At 36.0% G+C, this 18,169-nt stretch overlaps 1 protein-coding gene across 23 annotated transcripts in view; it reads right to left on the bottom strand.

Annotated features, from left to right (window-relative positions):
* Nucleotides 1-1,332: 1,332 nt before the first annotated feature.
* CAMK2D (calcium/calmodulin dependent protein kinase II delta) overlaps nucleotides 1,333-18,169 on the bottom strand; it is a 162,085-nt gene continuing 145,248 nt past the window's right edge. For 13 of the 23 annotated variants that reach the window (XM_085222859.1, XM_085222867.1, XM_085222872.1 and 10 more), the window contains 4 exons: nucleotides 10,151-10,226; nucleotides 8,886-8,980; nucleotides 7,534-7,762; nucleotides 5,207-7,321 (listed from right to left, as the gene is read on the bottom strand). In XM_085222859.1, coding sequence (XP_085078985.1) covers nucleotides 7,306-7,321; nucleotides 7,534-7,762; nucleotides 8,886-8,980; nucleotides 10,151-10,226 — 416 coding nt within the window. In that variant the 3' untranslated portion in view covers nucleotides 5,207-7,305. Of the gene's footprint in view, nucleotides 3,399-3,917; nucleotides 3,963-5,206; nucleotides 7,322-7,529; nucleotides 7,763-8,885; nucleotides 8,981-10,150; nucleotides 10,227-18,169 lie in introns of those variants that run through there. The other 10 variants (XM_085222863.1, XM_085222875.1, XM_085222866.1 and 7 more) reach the window with 3 other exon arrangements.

Here is an 18,169-nt window from a genome sequence, read left to right as displayed (position 1 = left end):
ATCTGATTCCTCCAGGTATGTGTATGGTGTATTTCAAGACCAAGTAAATACATGTTTCAACCTCTGAAATATTGCGCAGTCCTACTCACATTAAAAAAAGAAGAAAAAACATCGAGTTCCTTTCTGATCAGAACAAATGGCATAATCTTTTGCCTTCCTAACTAGAAAACAATGTTAAAAAAGCCACCAGGAGGCAGCATATTAAAACTCTTGTGCTATAGGACATCCAAAGCAATATAAAAATCACTTCTCCCCCAAATCCTCACCCTGACATTCAGCAAATATATTCTCTCCACCATTCTCCTAGTCATTATGTTTTACACACTTTCTTCTGATCTACATACCTGAAATTAGTAACAATTCCTCAGCTGTCAAACAGTTTACTGCAAGCACACAGTTAAAATGGAAGTAAAACTGATTTCTGGAACAGCAATTAGTGGAAAAAGTGAGTAAAGAAACTAGGTAGAAGAGATATGACAAAATTTAAACCATCCAGACTAAACCATTTTTACTTCCTCTGAGGTTTACTGAAACATTCCAAACTTCTGAGGTCTCCCATAACTGTTTTCTTTTCGTTTACAGTTACATACCAAAATGCCACCAAAAAGGAAGCACTGCAATTTTCACTACACAGGAATACTCCTGTGCATCTTCAAGAGGCAGTGCTTCTGGATCACTGTCACACTGAAGCCACTGCCATAATTCTGGCTCCCAGTTACGCCACCTAGGCACAGAGCCAGAGAAATGATCCAGCTCTATGTTTTCTGACCCACGGAAGCTGAAAGTTGAGTCTTCTCCTTCAGTCTCTCCTTTCTGCTAGTAGAAAGGGGCTGTTTTCAGTTGTGACTCAGCACAGGATTAAAAAGCCTAAAATTCACAGTACCAATATATGAGAACTTTTAAACTAGTATATTATTTGAAACCCTACTTATTCATGGAATTTACTGCATTTTTAAGTCCTGCAACTGTAGACATACAATAATTACTCTCTTATGGCTTCTTGTGTTAGGTGCTAAGCAGGAAAAGGAGACAGAAAATTACAGACGTAAATTATCTCAAACACTTCTGACGATGGACCTACAAATACAAAGCACAAGTGAAATCTATCAACAAATCACTCTATAAACAATGTATAACTGGGTCCTCAGAAAAGACAGTTAAAAAGAATTAATGAAAAGACAGATCATAAAAGCACACATTTGTATTTTCAAATGGCAAATCTGGCTTCTACGAGACCACATCCTTATTTCCGACTTCTTAATTCAAACAGACACTCCACATTTTCCAGCGCAAAACCACAATTAATTGTGAAATCAATCCACAAGCACAATGTCAGCAGAAATCACAAATTTATTAATCCTTAAATATATCAATCATTTACCATTATGGCAAGAAATATGTACACTGTATCTCATGGTAAACTGCAGTGTTTCAAAATGACAGAAATGTATAATTCAGTTGTGGTGGAGAGAACAAATCACAATTTCCTCACATCTTGATGTGGAAGACAAATTTGATCTACAGTAATACGTCAACACCACATGCTATGTTAGAAGTATATTAAAAAAAAAAAACACCCTATAACTAATTTGTTAATTTTAAATACAGTTATGCCACTTATAGCCGCTTCACAAAAAAAAAAAAAGAGAAAAAAAAAAGAAAAAAAAGAAAAAAAAAAGAAAAAAAGGTAAAGAAATTAATGAGAAAAAAATGAGGCCATTACTCTTTTTCACAGATCCCATTGGCAGGTTAATATGGCTCAACACATTTATTGTAGATTCTTATTTTAAATATATACGTTTAAAATCATGTAATAATTATCAGAGAAGCTTAAATCCATCTACCATACATCCACTAGCAACAACATCAAAATGTTTAAGAACTGCTTTCGATTAGTAACAACACAGAAAGGTGGAATTATACAAATTAGGAAGCTTTCCCATTTTATAAACTTCAGGCTGCTGAGTTGTAAAGTTTTCACTGCTAAAAAGAACATTGAGATATCATGCACTATACAGCGCTGCAGAAAACAGTTAGCCCTGTTGGTAATAAAATAATTAACAAATGAAAAAGAAATAACTGATCCCTGCGTTTTTCTCTTAAAATGGAAGGGAATAAGCCTAAATCCTTGCAAAGATGCACTCTCACAGCTCTGTAAGGGAAGCAAAAACAGTCCCTGTCACAAAGTTTGTGTTCCGAACCGACATTGAGAGCATTCCCTGCATTTGCAGCTAGGGATAAGGAGCCAAAACAAACTAGTAATGCTGCAGAGATTGTTGTCCTTGATATTGTATGCTGACTGATGATTTTCATAAACCAAGAGCAGACGGAGGGCGAAAAGGGAAAAAAAACAAATCTGTGGAAAGGTACTACAGCCTTACTAGAAAACTGGTGTAGATAAAATACATTTCCAGAGAAGCAACAGCAACATTGGAAAGTAAACAAACTCTTCATACTAAGCTTTTAAGGCCTAATACTTCTAGAGTATATTAACCACTGATGTGGTCTATAGCTTAAACAAAAATGTAAAATGCTTTAAAGACTCCTTAATATCTTTACAGTGCGCTCTAAAAGTGATAAAAATCTATTTTTTAGATCTCTTTAGAATCTTTTTTTAAATGAAACCTGCCTCTCACTTAGTTCCTTATGATTTTTAATTCTGATTAATTATCCAATATAAATTTTCATTTAGCATAGTAAGAAAGCAAAGGTAAAAACTTCAGTGAAAAAAAGAAGAATGCTGACCAGCCAGAATATTGACAGTTAATCCTGAAGCCAGCAAATTACAAGATTTTTCCAGTTGACATAGACTAATAAGCTAAGAAGACTTCAGCTGGTACAAAGCCAAGATATTATCACTCTCCCATTTATCAGTGATTTTGTCCATCTACAAGATATAATAAAAATCTGTTTTATAGTAACAGAGCTGCCAGCAGAAATCCTAACCACTCCTATCAGAACGAAAGCAAAATCCAAAGAGGACTCAAGGGAAAAGGAGTCAAAAAACAGTTCTTAAGAAAAGAGGGTAAAGTGTATTTTTTGTTTCTTTTCTTTTTTATAAATAGGATAGTTTTTGAAGTTGGCTGTCAAAACTTGGCATAAATGGAGAAAAGATGACAAATGTATCCTGTATATACTGCTGTACATGAGCTGTATTTTTTTTTGTCTTTTATGCCTTGCTATTTTCTATTTGCTTGGAACATCACCTTCATTGAAATGTTAACAGTGTACAGATGGAATACACAGCAAAATGGTGCATCACAAATGTGTTACATGAAGAACCTTCACAACTTCATGCACTCAGAAACATTCATGAAGAGAACGGGATGGCCAAGATGGTACTAAACCAGGTGCGTTGGGTACAGATAATACAAGAGCGGCACCGCTGATAATTTTAGCTAGGAGGAAGGAGAAAAAAAAAGATTGCCATTATTGAAGTAGCATCATCACCAGATAACAATACATGCTCAAGTGCTAGCCAATACTTCTTAAATAAAACCTTCAACAGATCATTTAACACAGTCCTCTGAGGAGAACTAGACAAAGGAAGTAAAAGCCCCAAACACTCAAGCAAAGCATTATTTTATTTTTCAAACCATTTTACACAGATTTTCAATCTTTACAACATGCCAGAGAGGGTGCTAAAATAAAAATTAATCACCTCCTCAAAGGAGGGAGGGCAAAATTCAAATACAAGTCACTCTTCCAGTCAAACTTACTTCCTCAGCATGTACATTACAGTCAATGCGAAAGAGTGAGATTCTCACACAAAAACTGAACTGAGTAACAAGGAAGAGTCAGATGCCATTTACATGCAAGACATGCTAGAGGAATATGCAAAGAAATAAGGAAAGAAAGGGAAAATGTAAGAAAGTAGTTAATTAACTGAGTTCATAATATCTTTTGCATTACCGTACCATTTAGGGGCTGAAGTCATGAATGGGATCCCGCTGTGCTAGGCACTGTACAAACACAGAACAAAGTCTTTACTCAAGTTTCTTGCTGTTTTGTATGTAACTCAGGAAAGCATAAGAAAGTGTAAGATGTGATAAAGTGAGTGAATATAGACCTGGGAATCACAGGTATTAAGATTTGGGAACCACTTGCAGGTCCAATAGTTTTTAAATGCTTAAATAATGTATGTCCACTCATTGTGCACACATAGATACAGTTCTGCAGAAATACAGTAGCACATATTCTTAAGATAACTGAATACAGAGAAAGATTTCCTAGAACCAGACATATCACTCAAATACAGAGAAACAATGTGCAAGACAAAAATTAAAATTTGTCTGGTCTGTCTCACAGCAAAAACTACGAACAAAATTCACACATAAACTAAACATATTTTTGTGTTCATATTCTCCTCTAAATCAATTATTTGCCCTTGGGAAATATTTCCATACACCTATTGCTACCAGAGAGCTCAATTCTGTCCTTAGATTTGTGCACTCATTATTGGAGTTCTCAAAATAAATAAGCTAATCTGCTCAAAGTAACTGATTTGAAATAACATAGGATACTATGTTTGCAAAAGCAGATCACAGCTATAATTAACTGCCTTTGCAAGTTTATTAGATTTGAAACTCTTCATCAGACATATGAGTAAGATTTTTTTCTATTATTATTATTACATAAATGCCATTACTGCTATTTATGTATTTATATAATTGTTGGTAATAAATAAACTGTCACAGACTGTAAATTTCAAATACAAGAAAAGAAAACATGGATGATCTGGAATGAATTCAATTTGAATTTCTTAAAAAATTTACAAAAAATGGAATTGCTGGTCTGACTGGAAAAGTAAATATAAAGTCAAAGATGATCGTAAACACAGCCAGGATGGTTTATAGAAGGTGAGTTCTGACACAGTGCTATGTGGGAATCTGTTACAAAAATTTGAAAAGACATAGTTTAGTGGAAAAATACAAATGAAAATAACTGAAAGAAAAATGACAGTACTTGGGCTGGAAGGGGAAATATCTACCTAGAGGAGTCTCAGTCAATGACCTGAGCACAAACACATTTACACAAAGGTGAATGGCATTATAAATAGAGAAGAAAACAGGAGTATTGTATGAGAAGTCCAAATGACCTTGAAGAGTGGGTAATTCAGAAATAGTATATATAGTAATAGGAAGCACAAAGCTGCTCATACTCAGCAAATTTCCTTATAGTTGCTGGTTGGAAATGACAGTTGAGGATAAATAAATGGCTATCTTACACAATCTGGACTCACCAAAAAAAAAAAAAAAAGGGTCTCGCTTCTTCTTAGTCCCATAATCCTTACTTTTCTTACTCTTCTTGGACAGTATGAGCAGACATAAAGAACTGACAGTACATGAGTCCGAAATACTGTCACAGCTTCTGTGAGGAACATCTCAGGTCTGTATGTGCAACTGTATTCCCCTGAGATCTGCATTCTGCAGACTCTGAGGCAGGCAGACACTCTGCATGCTCATTATATTCCAGAGAAATTAGCACTGATGAGTGTTTGCAGGAACAGTAAATGTCACAGGACGCAGCAGCCCATCTTCTGTGATCGCACGTGCTGCGTGAACTAGTACTGAGGCTCCTGTTACAGCATTATATCTCAAACAGAAGAAGCTGTAGAATCTATGTAGTATATCTCTGTAAATCATTACTGGAACTATTTTCACATGAATTGCTGGATAAATTCTATAATCTTCCATAAAAATAGTAACAGGATGGTTATTTTGTTGCCTTCTGGTTTTAATGTCTAAGAATAAGTGCCATAAATTACCTTGTTATTTATGCTTAGGTCAGGAAAGCTTTTCTTTTTTTAAAAAAAAGAAAAAGATGCTTTCTTCCTACTCCCCAACCATCTCAAAAACAGAACAACAACAACAAAAAAGATGAAATAATTCCCTACTCCAATTCTATACAGGAGTCTGCAACAGACACTGTCCAGGATGCTCTGGGACAGTTGAACCTGTCTCACTTATGTTTTCTGGCTCTACACATATCCAGGTCAGATCCCCTGAAAAAAAGCACCTTTATGAAAACATCAAAAAATAACTGCATTTCAAGAAAATGCAATTATTCTTTCAATATTATCTGTTTTAACACTGGCAATGCAGCTGTGATGTGAAAAATAGGACAACATGGTTCTCTCATTGGTTTCCCTTTAAAAAACAAAACAAAACACAACAGTTATCAGTAGGTAACAAAATCACTCTTTTTCTAAATATATATGTATATTTCCTAAATATATACATCTCTGTACCTATCCTCCTCACTGAAATTTAACACTTTGTTCTATTGCATTTAGGCAGTTCTGTGTGGAACCAGGAGTTGGACTTTATCTTTGTTGGTTCCTTTTGACTCAGGATATTCAATGTTTCTATGTTCCCTAATAATCTTCCCTAATAGCATTATTTTGTATGGGAATGATTCTGCAGGTAAGTTATGGGACATGATGAAGTTTGAAAGATGAAATCTAAGCTTTCATCATTCACACTGGCAAATTCAGCAATTATCCACATTAAGACACTTCATACAAAAGTAATTATATCTTACACAGAAGACTTGCATCTGAGCAAGTTAAAGCCTATGCCAGTGTTGCCTAATTGAAAAATGGTCTAATTTAAGTGTCTTCTTAATGAAACTGGCCCACCTGGGCTTCAAGAGACACAGTAGAGTTAGTAAAGGCTAAAAGCAGAAGAAAAGAAAAGGACTTGAGAAGAACCACTTGAAGGAGCCATGACTCTTTAACTTATTAAAAGAACTGTGAGTGTGCTAAATATCTGGCTCAAGGAATTCAGGTTTGTGCACACTGAGTCACTGCATGACTGAGGGCATTAGAGTTAGAGGGCATTTGGAAAAAAAAAAACAACGAAGAACTGACACAGAAAAATGATGACAAAAGAGAGTAGAGGTTTACTCATGGAGGTGGAGTAACTATTAGACAGTGACCACTCAGCAATTAAGCAAAAGGAGCATGGGGAAAAAGGTAAGAACATGATAGGTATTTGTATGACGTTACAAAGGAAATACATAAACTGACTCAAAATGGAGTTGTAAAGAATGTATGTAGGCCTGAGTGGATAGAGGTGGCTGGAAATTACAGAAAATACTACTCAAATTTCAGGGTTTTTTTCCTTCACATTTTCCAGTCAGCTCTAACAGCTCCATGTATCCTATCACTTTTTTTTTTTTCCTCTCCACATTTTCCTGGAATCGTATTTCAAGTTTTCCAATCCCATTTTTGTGACTTGTATCAACCCTTATCTATATTACATCATTTTTCTCTCCAACTCTCAACTCATGGACTGAACTGTATCAGTGGGCATCACAGCTGAAAACAACAAGAACAAAGCATTATTTTAAAAAAATATTTACACAAATACTACAGGCCCAATACTGAATATAGTACACACACCGCATAAGTAACAACAAGAAATTATGCTATCAAGAGGACTGTTTTGTAGTTTTTAAGGCCAAAAGAAGCTATTAGACTACCTGGTCTGACCTACATAGTTTAACCTTGTGGTATGAATTCTTTCTTACTTGATAGGTACTGTTGGTGACCCTGAACGGTGAAAGTGAACATTCTGCCATTTCCCGTCACGACGGTGCCAGACCCGTGTTTCCTCTGACTGCATTGTCTTTGGCATCCCACTTCCATCCATGTACTGCGTGAGCCGTATATATGCAATGCAAGCAGCATCATCACCCACAAGGTGGACATGAGGATTGAGGATAATGGTGTGGATTGGCTTATTACTTTTGGATAAAGCTAGGAAACAAAACACACACAGAGGACAAATTAAATTTTCTCTATGCAAGGCAGAACAACTTATCTCATCCCATCTTACAAAACAAAAATATCAAGGTAATAATCGCTGTTTATTGTTAATCATCCTTAACTCAGATACAATGTAGAAATGATGCCTTTTAAAATTCTGCTGACAAAACAAACAAACAAACAAACAAAACAAAAAGCAGGGTAATTTTATTTGCATTTGTACTTGATATTTTCAGTTAAAACAAAGGTGTTTTTTTTTTTCCTTAAAAAAAATAAACATGTCAAAGATTTATATGGTGAAAACTAAAAAGCTGAAATAATGAAATCAAACAGGTTAAAGGAAAAGTATGGAAAATTCTGTTTTTGAGATGGAAGAGAATTTAGTAACATAATAATCCCATTTACTGCTGAAACATTTCTCAGAAGTTACTGGATAAACTGGTTATCTTCATTTATAATACTTTATTTCCTTTTGAATCGAGTCTACTCTAAATGTAATGCAACTTTCATTACATGACATTCCAAAACTTTATCATAAAGTTTACCCACTCTTTGGGTGATTTTTCTTTCTTAGAACCGCCACAATTCTAGTATACAAGCCAGTACACAAAAAACAGCTGATCAGATCCTCAGTACAGATTGAGCAGCTACGTGTCTTCCCCAAAACACCACATAGTAGCAGTCATTATAAATTCACTGGAAGCACTGACTTTTACTTGTAATCACTCCATAATCACACCATTTAGTGATGCTCCTTTTAAGCATACTAGCCACATAACATAATGTACTCTTTTTTTGCAAAAGAAAAAAATGTATGAGATCTACTTGTTTACATTTTCTTTTTTTTTTTTCTTTTATTTTACATCTTATTATTCTCTTTACAAATACTTAAAACTGTCCTTCACTTTCTAAGGTACACCATGATGTGTGAATGAGTTCAGCAGAAACAGACAAAAACAAAAATTCAACCAGAACTCCAAATGAAAAAAAAAAATCAATGTCACCTTCCTCTACTTAGATCAATTAACTCCAAAACAAAAATGCTGATTAGACTGGAGAAACACATTCATAAGGAACAGATGAATGCATGCAGGGATGAAAAAAGAGTGTTTACCATTTTCAAAGTAAAACCGATGAAAGTCCATCCCTTCTACTAGATTACCCAAAGCTTCAGGTTCAAAGGATGTAAGGCCTGGATCACAGATTTTTCTGTGGAAAAGAGGAAATTCAGTAGTAATCACATGCAGTTATGTAGCACACTGCTGGACAAAACTTTCTAAATGTTTCCTTTATTCCTACTGGAAATACTACTTATCTATGACATCACAGTGGAAAAGAACAGAAATTAATGGGGAACATTAATTGGCTTTACCTAAATCAGCACATTTGACAGTTTATTCCAGGGATAGTAGATCTCAAATCAATCATCCTCTGACAAAAAAACAAAGACTGCCAAAGATGGCCCTACAAGACAGTTCTATAGACTAGTTTTCACTCTTGGCTCTGAAAACTGCCTCTGTGTAACCCGAGGAATATTTTTCACATTTACACTATAGTTTAGCTGAGATTTTAAATGCTTTTAATTTGATAAACTTACATAAAAGTCAAGAACAAGTTTCCACTTGACATTTGTACAACACAGGTTTTAGTGCGATCACATCAAATAAAAGTTTTGACTTATCTTTAAACAGGAAGAGCAGTGTCACAGTTGACCTATGAAGCTTATGCTGTAACAGGGCAGAATTTACCCAGATAAGCACAGAACAACAAAATAAATTCTGAGAAGTGTTTTTCTCTACCTCTTTTTAGAGGCGGAAAGAGAAGAGATGAAAGTATGTCTTTGTTTTGAAAAGCAGAGAAAGAAATCAGCCCACTTTCCCTCAGCAAATGCTTTCACAGAAATGCACAGTGCTCAGTAGAAGCTGGTGGAACCCATGTTACACATAGTTACACATGGAATATCAAAGTCTTTCATGCTTTGAAGTACATTTGGGATTCCAGCTACTAACAATCTCTCTATTGTACTCTTTTTTCAGTTAAAATTGGTTTCTACTCTGTTTTCTAGATTCTAAATCAAAACCATGACTTTACTTTCATTCACTAAGATAGGCCACTGTGTATTCTGTCAGGATGATGGTCTTGTCTCAGCAAAGAGGTACATCAGATTTACATAGCATCTCCTCTGAAATTGGCATCCAGGCTACCGTAAAGCTAGGGCAAACTAGCAATCAAAAACTATGTTTCTTGAGGGTATCTGAGAATGATCTTCAGCAATATACAAATACAAACAAACACAGTCTTACACACACATTTAGATGTGCATTTTGAAATGTTTGGAACATATCCAGTTGCCCAGCTCTCTCCAAAATGAGTACTTACGTGTAAGCTTCAAAGTCCCCATTGTTGATAGCTTCAATCAACTGCTCAGTAACCTTGATAATCTCCTGCTTACGAGCTGGAAAGAGATACAAATACAACTATAAAAACAGCGACAGCTGAAAGGCTGTCAGAATAACAGCTATAACAGGTATTTTGTCACTCCTCAGAGGGTATAAATGCCTTTTCTCTTCCTTGTCTATGACCAATGGACATTATATTACTGCTTTACACTATTTCCACTTCAGCACTCTTGAAGAAATTAAACACGTTCCTATCATGGATCTAATCCTCTTTCCTGTGCTGATGGATCTGCTGCGTAAAAAACAGAGCAGAATAGAACCTAGATCTCCCATATCCCAACTCTTTCCTTTGAACTAAAGGAAGCCGGTGATTGTTTCACAAGTGATGCTCTAATGTTTCATATGTGAATGGGACCTCCAGCTGCCAAGCATATAATACTATTTTCAATTTCTTTTCTAACACTTGGTGTTTGCTATCCTTAAATGTACGCATTTGGCCAAAGAGGAATTCTGTCTCTAAGCGTATAATTAAAATTCCTTGGTGCAAAGCTCATGGATTACATATAATTTACACACACCCACACAGTTCTAATTACAACACAGTGTGTCTCAACTCTGACTTCTATGATTATCCTTTGCTTGTAAAATGCTTACCATCTATTTTACATAAACCACAATCAGGTCGCTTGGGACTATGCAGTACAACTACTAACTAACGCCAATAAATGATAAATAGTAACAGAATAAGAAAACATTAAAAGCAACAAGTGGAACATGCATTTTCTAGAAACAATACTCAAAAACAAATGCCTGTATTTCTAAGGCAAAAGCATGTGAAATATTTTTTCTTTGATCCACTAGTAAAGAACCATAGAATATCTGGAGTTGGAAGGGACTCAACAAGGATCACCATATCCAACTCTTGGCTCCATACAGCACCACCCAAAATCCAAACCCTATCTCTGAGACCATTGGCCAAATGCTCGTTGAGCTCCAGCAGCTTGGGGCTGTGCCCACTGCTCTGTGCAACCTGTTCCATGCCCACCACCCTCTGGTGAGGAACCTTTTCCTAACATCCAACCCAAACCTCCCCCTACACAGCTCCATGCTGTTCCCTCAGGCCCTGTCACTGTCGCCAGAGAGTAGAGATCAGTGCTGCCCCTCCGCTCCCTGTGAGGAGCTGCAGCTGCCATGAAGCCTCCCCTCAGCCTGCTCTGCTCTGAGCCAAACTGAGGTACCTCAGCTGCTCCTCATACGTCTTCCTCTCCAGATCCTTCAACATCTTCAAAGCCCTCCTTAGGATGTTCTCTAATAGTTTTATGACTTTCTTACACTGTGGCACCCAAACTGCACACAGCACTGGAGATGAGGCCACACCAGCTCAGAGCAGAGTGGGACAATCCCTTCCCTCGCCTAGTGGCAGTGCTGGGCTTGACGCACACTTCTTGCTGCCAAGGCACACTGTTGACTAAAATCCATCTTGCTGCAAACCAGAAACTTCAGCTGTTCTTAAAGCATTAAGAGCGAAGTACTTTAAGAAGATGTCTTGAATGCAACAAACATTCCTAGATGCACAGCTTTTTTTTTTTTCATGTGCCTTTTCATCTGTAAGGCAGTAGAAAAGCCTTAGACTGTGTTGTATGCAGAACAGGTATTCTGTTAAATAGCAGCAGGAACACGGAGAAATCTCGCCTCATATTTCTTCCTCTTATGAGATTTTAACTTCAAAGATATGAGTCTTTTTCTCAGGACCTTTATTCTAGACATAGATCACAGACCAATATTTGTTAACAATACACTAAAGCAGTGCAAAGTAAAAGAAAAAAAATACTGCCAAGTGGTACAATTATCAGTAACACCAGTTACCACAATGGCAAATGCCTGTGACTTTCAGATGGCAAATCAAACCTCACTGATTTCACTCTGAACAATGACTTTTTTTTCTTGAGGTTTATGTTTTTACTGTACATTTGTAAATTGAAAACTTCAACTTTATATTGATAAGGTTCAACCACAGTGGCAATGCTCTTAAATACAGATTTTTATGAATTTAATGTGTAAGGATGGAAAGGATGATTTCAAAGATTTAGCATAGGTTCAATTCCTTATTAAACCTCAGAATGTCTATCTGGAAGATCAAGCTTGAATTAAAATAAAAATGCAGGCAATTAGGCTTTAGTAGCTTTCTTGTAGAAGCAACAGCTGAAATTTTCTCTGGGTCTCCTACACATGGACTAGACAATTCATACACATCAATACACTCAGAATGTTAAGACTATAGTACTGACAGAGATAATATTGTTCAAAAATAAAAAAAAAACATTGGGAAACATAGGTAGAATGTAAATCTCCAGTGCCGTACTGCAAGAACTGGAATCAAAGTGTTTGAAGAATCTATTTCTTTTATGCTCCACCATTCCAAATTTAAATGCACACCTAATGTCTTCAGATAGAAAGCACCAAAAAGAAATCAGAAAGCAAGGAGGCAATGGAAAACAAGTAGGTTTTGATTACCAGACAGCATGCTGAGTAAGAATATTTAGCATACAAATTACCTTATTTTTCATGAATATTGTGGAAACAAATAAGAATTTTAATGAACAGATCTTTTGACTGTAGATCAGCAATGGCTCCATTGTCAAATGGTTAAACAACATGAGAAGAAACTGCGGACATTGCATGGCACAAGCCAAGTGGTAGGATAATTGTGTAAGAAACAATGGTGCTGTGTTCAGAAAAGTTGGCAAAAAGGGCAGAAAGGCAGAATGCACAGACATCATGCAGGGACAAAATCACAAGTTTTAGATAGTATATCTCAGATGCATACAACTAAAAGACCAGAATTAAGAAAATTGTACAAAATGCTTTATTTTAAATAATACCTTTGATATTGTACTATGTTAGAAGATTTGACATTAAACTGAAAAAAAAGGAAACAAGAAAGAAATGAACATTGCCAAACAGCTTTTTTTCCATTTTTTTTCTCTCAAAATTAATTTTCAGTGGAATATGTGTTTTTATGAAGCTTTCTGATAGGAGTCACCTACTAATATAAAATATGGTTTCAGTTTCTCTGGGCAGCACTAACATTTAGTAGCACTGACTCTGCTGACTGATACATGAATGAAGAACATCCAACAAAATCTATGCACTGGCAAATGAGATTAAAGGCAGTATCACTGACTCAAATCAACCATTGTCTGACTCCAGCACTAGCACCAGTTCTTCCAGTACTTGTGGAAAATATTGCAATTCACAATGGGAACTGTCAGGAACAGAATTACATTGCCAAGCCATTTGCATACCAAATCATCTATCAAGCTTTCTATAAAATTCCAACAACCACATGAAATTCTGTATGTGAAAGCAACTAAGCTACTCTTTCCTTTCAGGGACACACAGGCAATTACATATCTATATACGCAGCCAAAGAAAATAAAAATGACAACTCCAAAATTAATACCTCCCATTTTTGTTGTTGGCCCACAACATCAGAAGCAGATGTTGGTCATATAGCAGTACAGGCTGAACCTTCCCACCAATATTCCATTACATTTTGTTGCTGTGTGACAGATGGCACAGGGGTAGTCGGACAGAACGGTTACTGACATGGAAGTGCATCTGAAGCAAAGCTGTGTCACTGAATCCCTCCATGAGAAAAAAATTGCACCCAGTGGTCAACACTCTGAGCACAGTGAGGCAGTGTGTGGTGCACTTCAGCACTGATGACAGTGATGTGAAAGACATGCCATGTTCTGGACAACCATGCAGATTTCTATGAGCAGCATGCTCACAGAAACTTGTTAATTGCTGCAAGAATGCACCGCTAAAGGTGGTGACTATGCTGAAAATTAGCAGTTTGTAGCTGAGAATTTGCTCGATAAACAGTGTTACTGTGCTTTTTGTATCAGCCCTGGTGAGACCACACCTTGAATACTGACTCAGTTCTGGGACCCTCACTACAAGAAAGACATTGAGGCCTGGGAGCAAGTCCAGAGAAGGGCAAGTAAGCTGGAAAGGAGCACAGGCCTTACGAGGAGTGGCTGGGGGAGCTGGGAATGTTCAGTCTGGACAGGAGGAGACTCAGGGTGTCCTTATCACTCTCTATAACTGCCTGAAGGGAAGTCGTAGCGAAGAGGGAGTTGGCCTCTTCTCCATGTAACTAGCAGTAGGACTAGAGGGAATCCACTCAAGTTGTGCCAAGGGAGATTCAGGTTGGACGTTAGGAAACACTTCTCTAAGAGAGTGGTCAGGCGCTGGGATGGGTTGCCTGAGGGACATGGTTTAACAGGAAATATTGGTGACAGGTGGATGGTTGGACTGGATGATCTTAGAGGTCTTTTCCAACCTTGATTCTATGATTCTATTTGTTGTAGTTTCTGTGGAAATGAATAGGAGGCATTATTTTTGCAGCGATGTTGTCTACAAAGCAGAAGTTTAATGTTGAAGGAAAAAAGAGAAAGGATACTAGGAAAGACAGAGAAGATTTGGAATACTATAGGTAGACAAATGGATGGAGGCTGGAAAGCATAAAGGCAGGCATGTCCAATCTGTAGCCCAGCACAGCTCATACTGTGGCCCATCCCCTGCTGCTGCGTCGTCATGGCAGCGGCTCTGCCCTGCCAAGCAACTCTGCCCTTGACATGGGGAAGACGAAGTGCAGTGCTGACTATTCCTCTTGCTGGAGCAGTACACACCCAGTCACAACAAACCCCACGTGTATTATATGTGTTATGTACTTCCGCTTGTTGAGTAACACAGTGATTGCCAATAGTAATATCTAAAATTATCTCATGGAATCTCAAAAGATTCTCAAAAGAACCCAAAAAAGGAAAAATCATGGATGAAGGAACAGGGTTCAGTGAAAAAGGTACAGATGAGTACTTTTTTGTCAAGACAACTAACACGGCACTTCATTTAATTTGCAAGGAAATCGTGTCAATTTTCAAAGATTACAATTTCAAAAGACATAAAAAAAAATAATTTTTCTAGAATCAATTTATAGTCTCACAAGACTATAGCCAGGCAAGCTGAAGAAATAGAAAATCTACTGAAAAAAACTTGGAGAGTAAAACTGCTAATTTCTAATTTTTTGCTTTGGCGATAGATGGAAGTACTGATACTACAGATATGGCTCAACTTGCCATTCTCATTAGTTACTGATTATGTATATAATGTCACTGAAGAAACAGTATTGTTGGTGCCATTCAAAGTCACAACTAAATCTCTTGAAGCAGTAAAAAAAATACATTAAAGTGATTTTCTTTAAACTTTGTCAATATATCTGGTGTAGCTACTGATGGCACCCTGGTGATGGTTGGTAAAAAAGAAGAGGGACTTAATGAAATTAACAGAAGACGATGTGATTGCTGCCAGCAACTCATGACTGATGAAGTATCACATCAAAAAAAATTATTTGCAAAAGCATTAAAAATGGGCAACATCTTGCAAACTGTCATAAAAGTCATGAATTTCATGGAATCCAAGGGGCTGAATCATCACCAATTCCAGGAGTTCTTTAAAAGTATGGATGCTGATTAAGGGGACATCATATACTTTTCTAAAGGAAGGTGGCTTTCAAGGTAAAACACTAAAAATACTTTATAATTTGTAAAATGAAACCAAGTGCTTTACGGAATCAAAAGGAAAACTTGTGCAAGAATATGAAGATTAAAAGTGGCTCACAGTTGTAGCATTTTTGGTGGACTTGGCTGCTTATTTGAATGATATAAACACTTGTCTTCAAGTTGAAAACCAACTTATCTGTGCTATGATTCAAGCCATAAAAGCATTTGAAATGAAAAACTTAAATTATGGCAAATCAAGCTACAGCAAATAATTTCATGCATTTTGATGCTTTGACTAAACACAGGCTTGCAAATAGAAAAAAGCATGCACTCTTGCTTTCCATTTTGATATAGGAATTTGAGAATACGTTTCAAGACTTCAAAAAAAAAACCATCAATTTTTTTGTATATTTGCAACTCAATGTAAATACATCACCTGCAAATTTTCAGATAGAATGTACAGAGTTGCAATGAGACATTCAACTTGAAGAAAAGTTTGGTCATGTCTCTTTACTAGAATTTCTTAAGACCTATCTTAACAGAGAAAAATGTCCCTTCCTTCACAATCACACCTCATTCATGTCATTTTTTGGCACTATGTATGTTTGTGAACAGTTATTTTTCAAGAATGAAGCACAAGAGGAGTAATATTTCATTAAAAATCTCTGTTGAACACCTTGAAAACTCACTAAGAATTGTAACCACTTTCATTGAACTAGATATTGATGCATTAGTTTCATAAAAACAGGATCAAATATCCCACTAGTTTTGTTTTTGTTGCTATTTTTTCTGTTTTAATTAAAAATACATTAAAAATGGCAATATACGTTAAGTATAACTATATCATACATTTTATAATGTAATGCAGCTCAAGACAATTCCCATTCTTTTTTTTTTTTTTTAAATCTAATAAACTTTGCTTGTTTTGAATTCTGTGAAAACTATGCTGTTTGATGTACAGTGGCATTTTATGCTACTATACTTTTTATTTAATATGCAGTATTAATTCCATAAATAAAGTACTTGAACTTAGGTTAATGCAGGTCAGATATCAGTTATGCTCTCTCATATTATAATGAGATAATTAGACAAAACCAAAATGCACAGCTTCTTTAGCATAAGTTCTACAACTCACTTCTGCATATTCCGATTGTTAATTAAAAACCACTGATTTCTGCTATTCTACCTACAAAGTAAATGTTACCTGAAATACAAGTGTGTAATATTTGTGTGCAGTACTTACATACTAGTAATAGATTTGTGCTAATGAAAACAAATAACAATAAACACCTTGGCAAGGTAAGTATAACTCTCACTGCACATTTTTAAAAAATCCTGGAGGGATGCTAAAGTCATAAGGCATTGGCAGTTGAAAAACATATGACCCCTGTTTTGGCATGTGAGTAGATATATGACTAATACAAAGGCAGTTCAAGCAATATATTAGGAAGAACAGTTATAAAAAAGATCAAATAATTGGAAAAGAACAAAAGAGAACATATTCTATATTGACTAAAATTATTTCCGTAGCACTGCTGTGTCATGTACGTTAACTTCAAATCTGTTATCAATTTCTAAGACATATTTCACTTTTTTCTACCCCACTCAACTACACAGCTGTGATAATCTTTCATAATTAATAATTACAATAATAATTTTAATACAGTACACTCCTTATCAAGGTGACATTGGCCTGATAAAATTGAAGAGCACAGTGCAGGGGACCTACCTTAATTTCTTACTAGAACAGTCCCAACAAAGAGCAATCAGAGGGAAGTATGCAGCTACTAATGCTATAATATGCTCTGAAAATAACCACAATTTGCAAAAAGAGGAAGAGACTACCAATTTAATCTGTATTGTATGCTGAACTTCATCTGCATGGATGCACCAGATATTGCTCAGCTTCATATCATGGACTGTCATCCCAGAAGTAGAGAAGAATACAAATGACACAAAATGTTTTAAAAAATCATTCTTTCCACACTAACATTTGAAAACTGTTTGCTGATAATTTCCCTTGTAAGTTATTGCACACAAAAAAAGCCAAGCTTATTTCTATGAAGGAAAAAAGTGAATGTTCTGCATGAAATAATGACAAATTGAATCTTAGACCTACATGAAATACATCCAGATCCTCCTAAGACAAGGCATGCATTTAAGGAGCTTTATCTTTCAAGAACTTCATCAAAAATTAGCCCACATAAGATCAGAGTTCATTCTTTAGCCCACCTCTATTGTAGTCCAAAATATTTTAAACAACGATTTTGAATAAGATATTTGAGATGTCATCTTGTGAGTAACATCTCTTTCCTAGTGCCTGCTGATTTCAATGATTCATTCTGATTCAACAACTGGTTCTGATTCATTCTGATTCAACATAGGTGGGTGATTTGCAGGGGTTTTAAGGTTATTCACTGTCTTCTACTTCT

This window comes from Meleagris gallopavo, chromosome 4 (genome assembly GCF_905368555.1).
Source record: "Meleagris gallopavo chromosome 4, MGAL_WU_HG_1.1, whole genome shotgun sequence".
NCBI classification, from domain to species: domain Eukaryota; kingdom Metazoa; phylum Chordata; class Aves; order Galliformes; family Phasianidae; genus Meleagris; species Meleagris gallopavo.
Note: the sequence above shows the minus strand (reverse complement) of the source record. Positions and strands in the feature narration are given on the sequence as shown.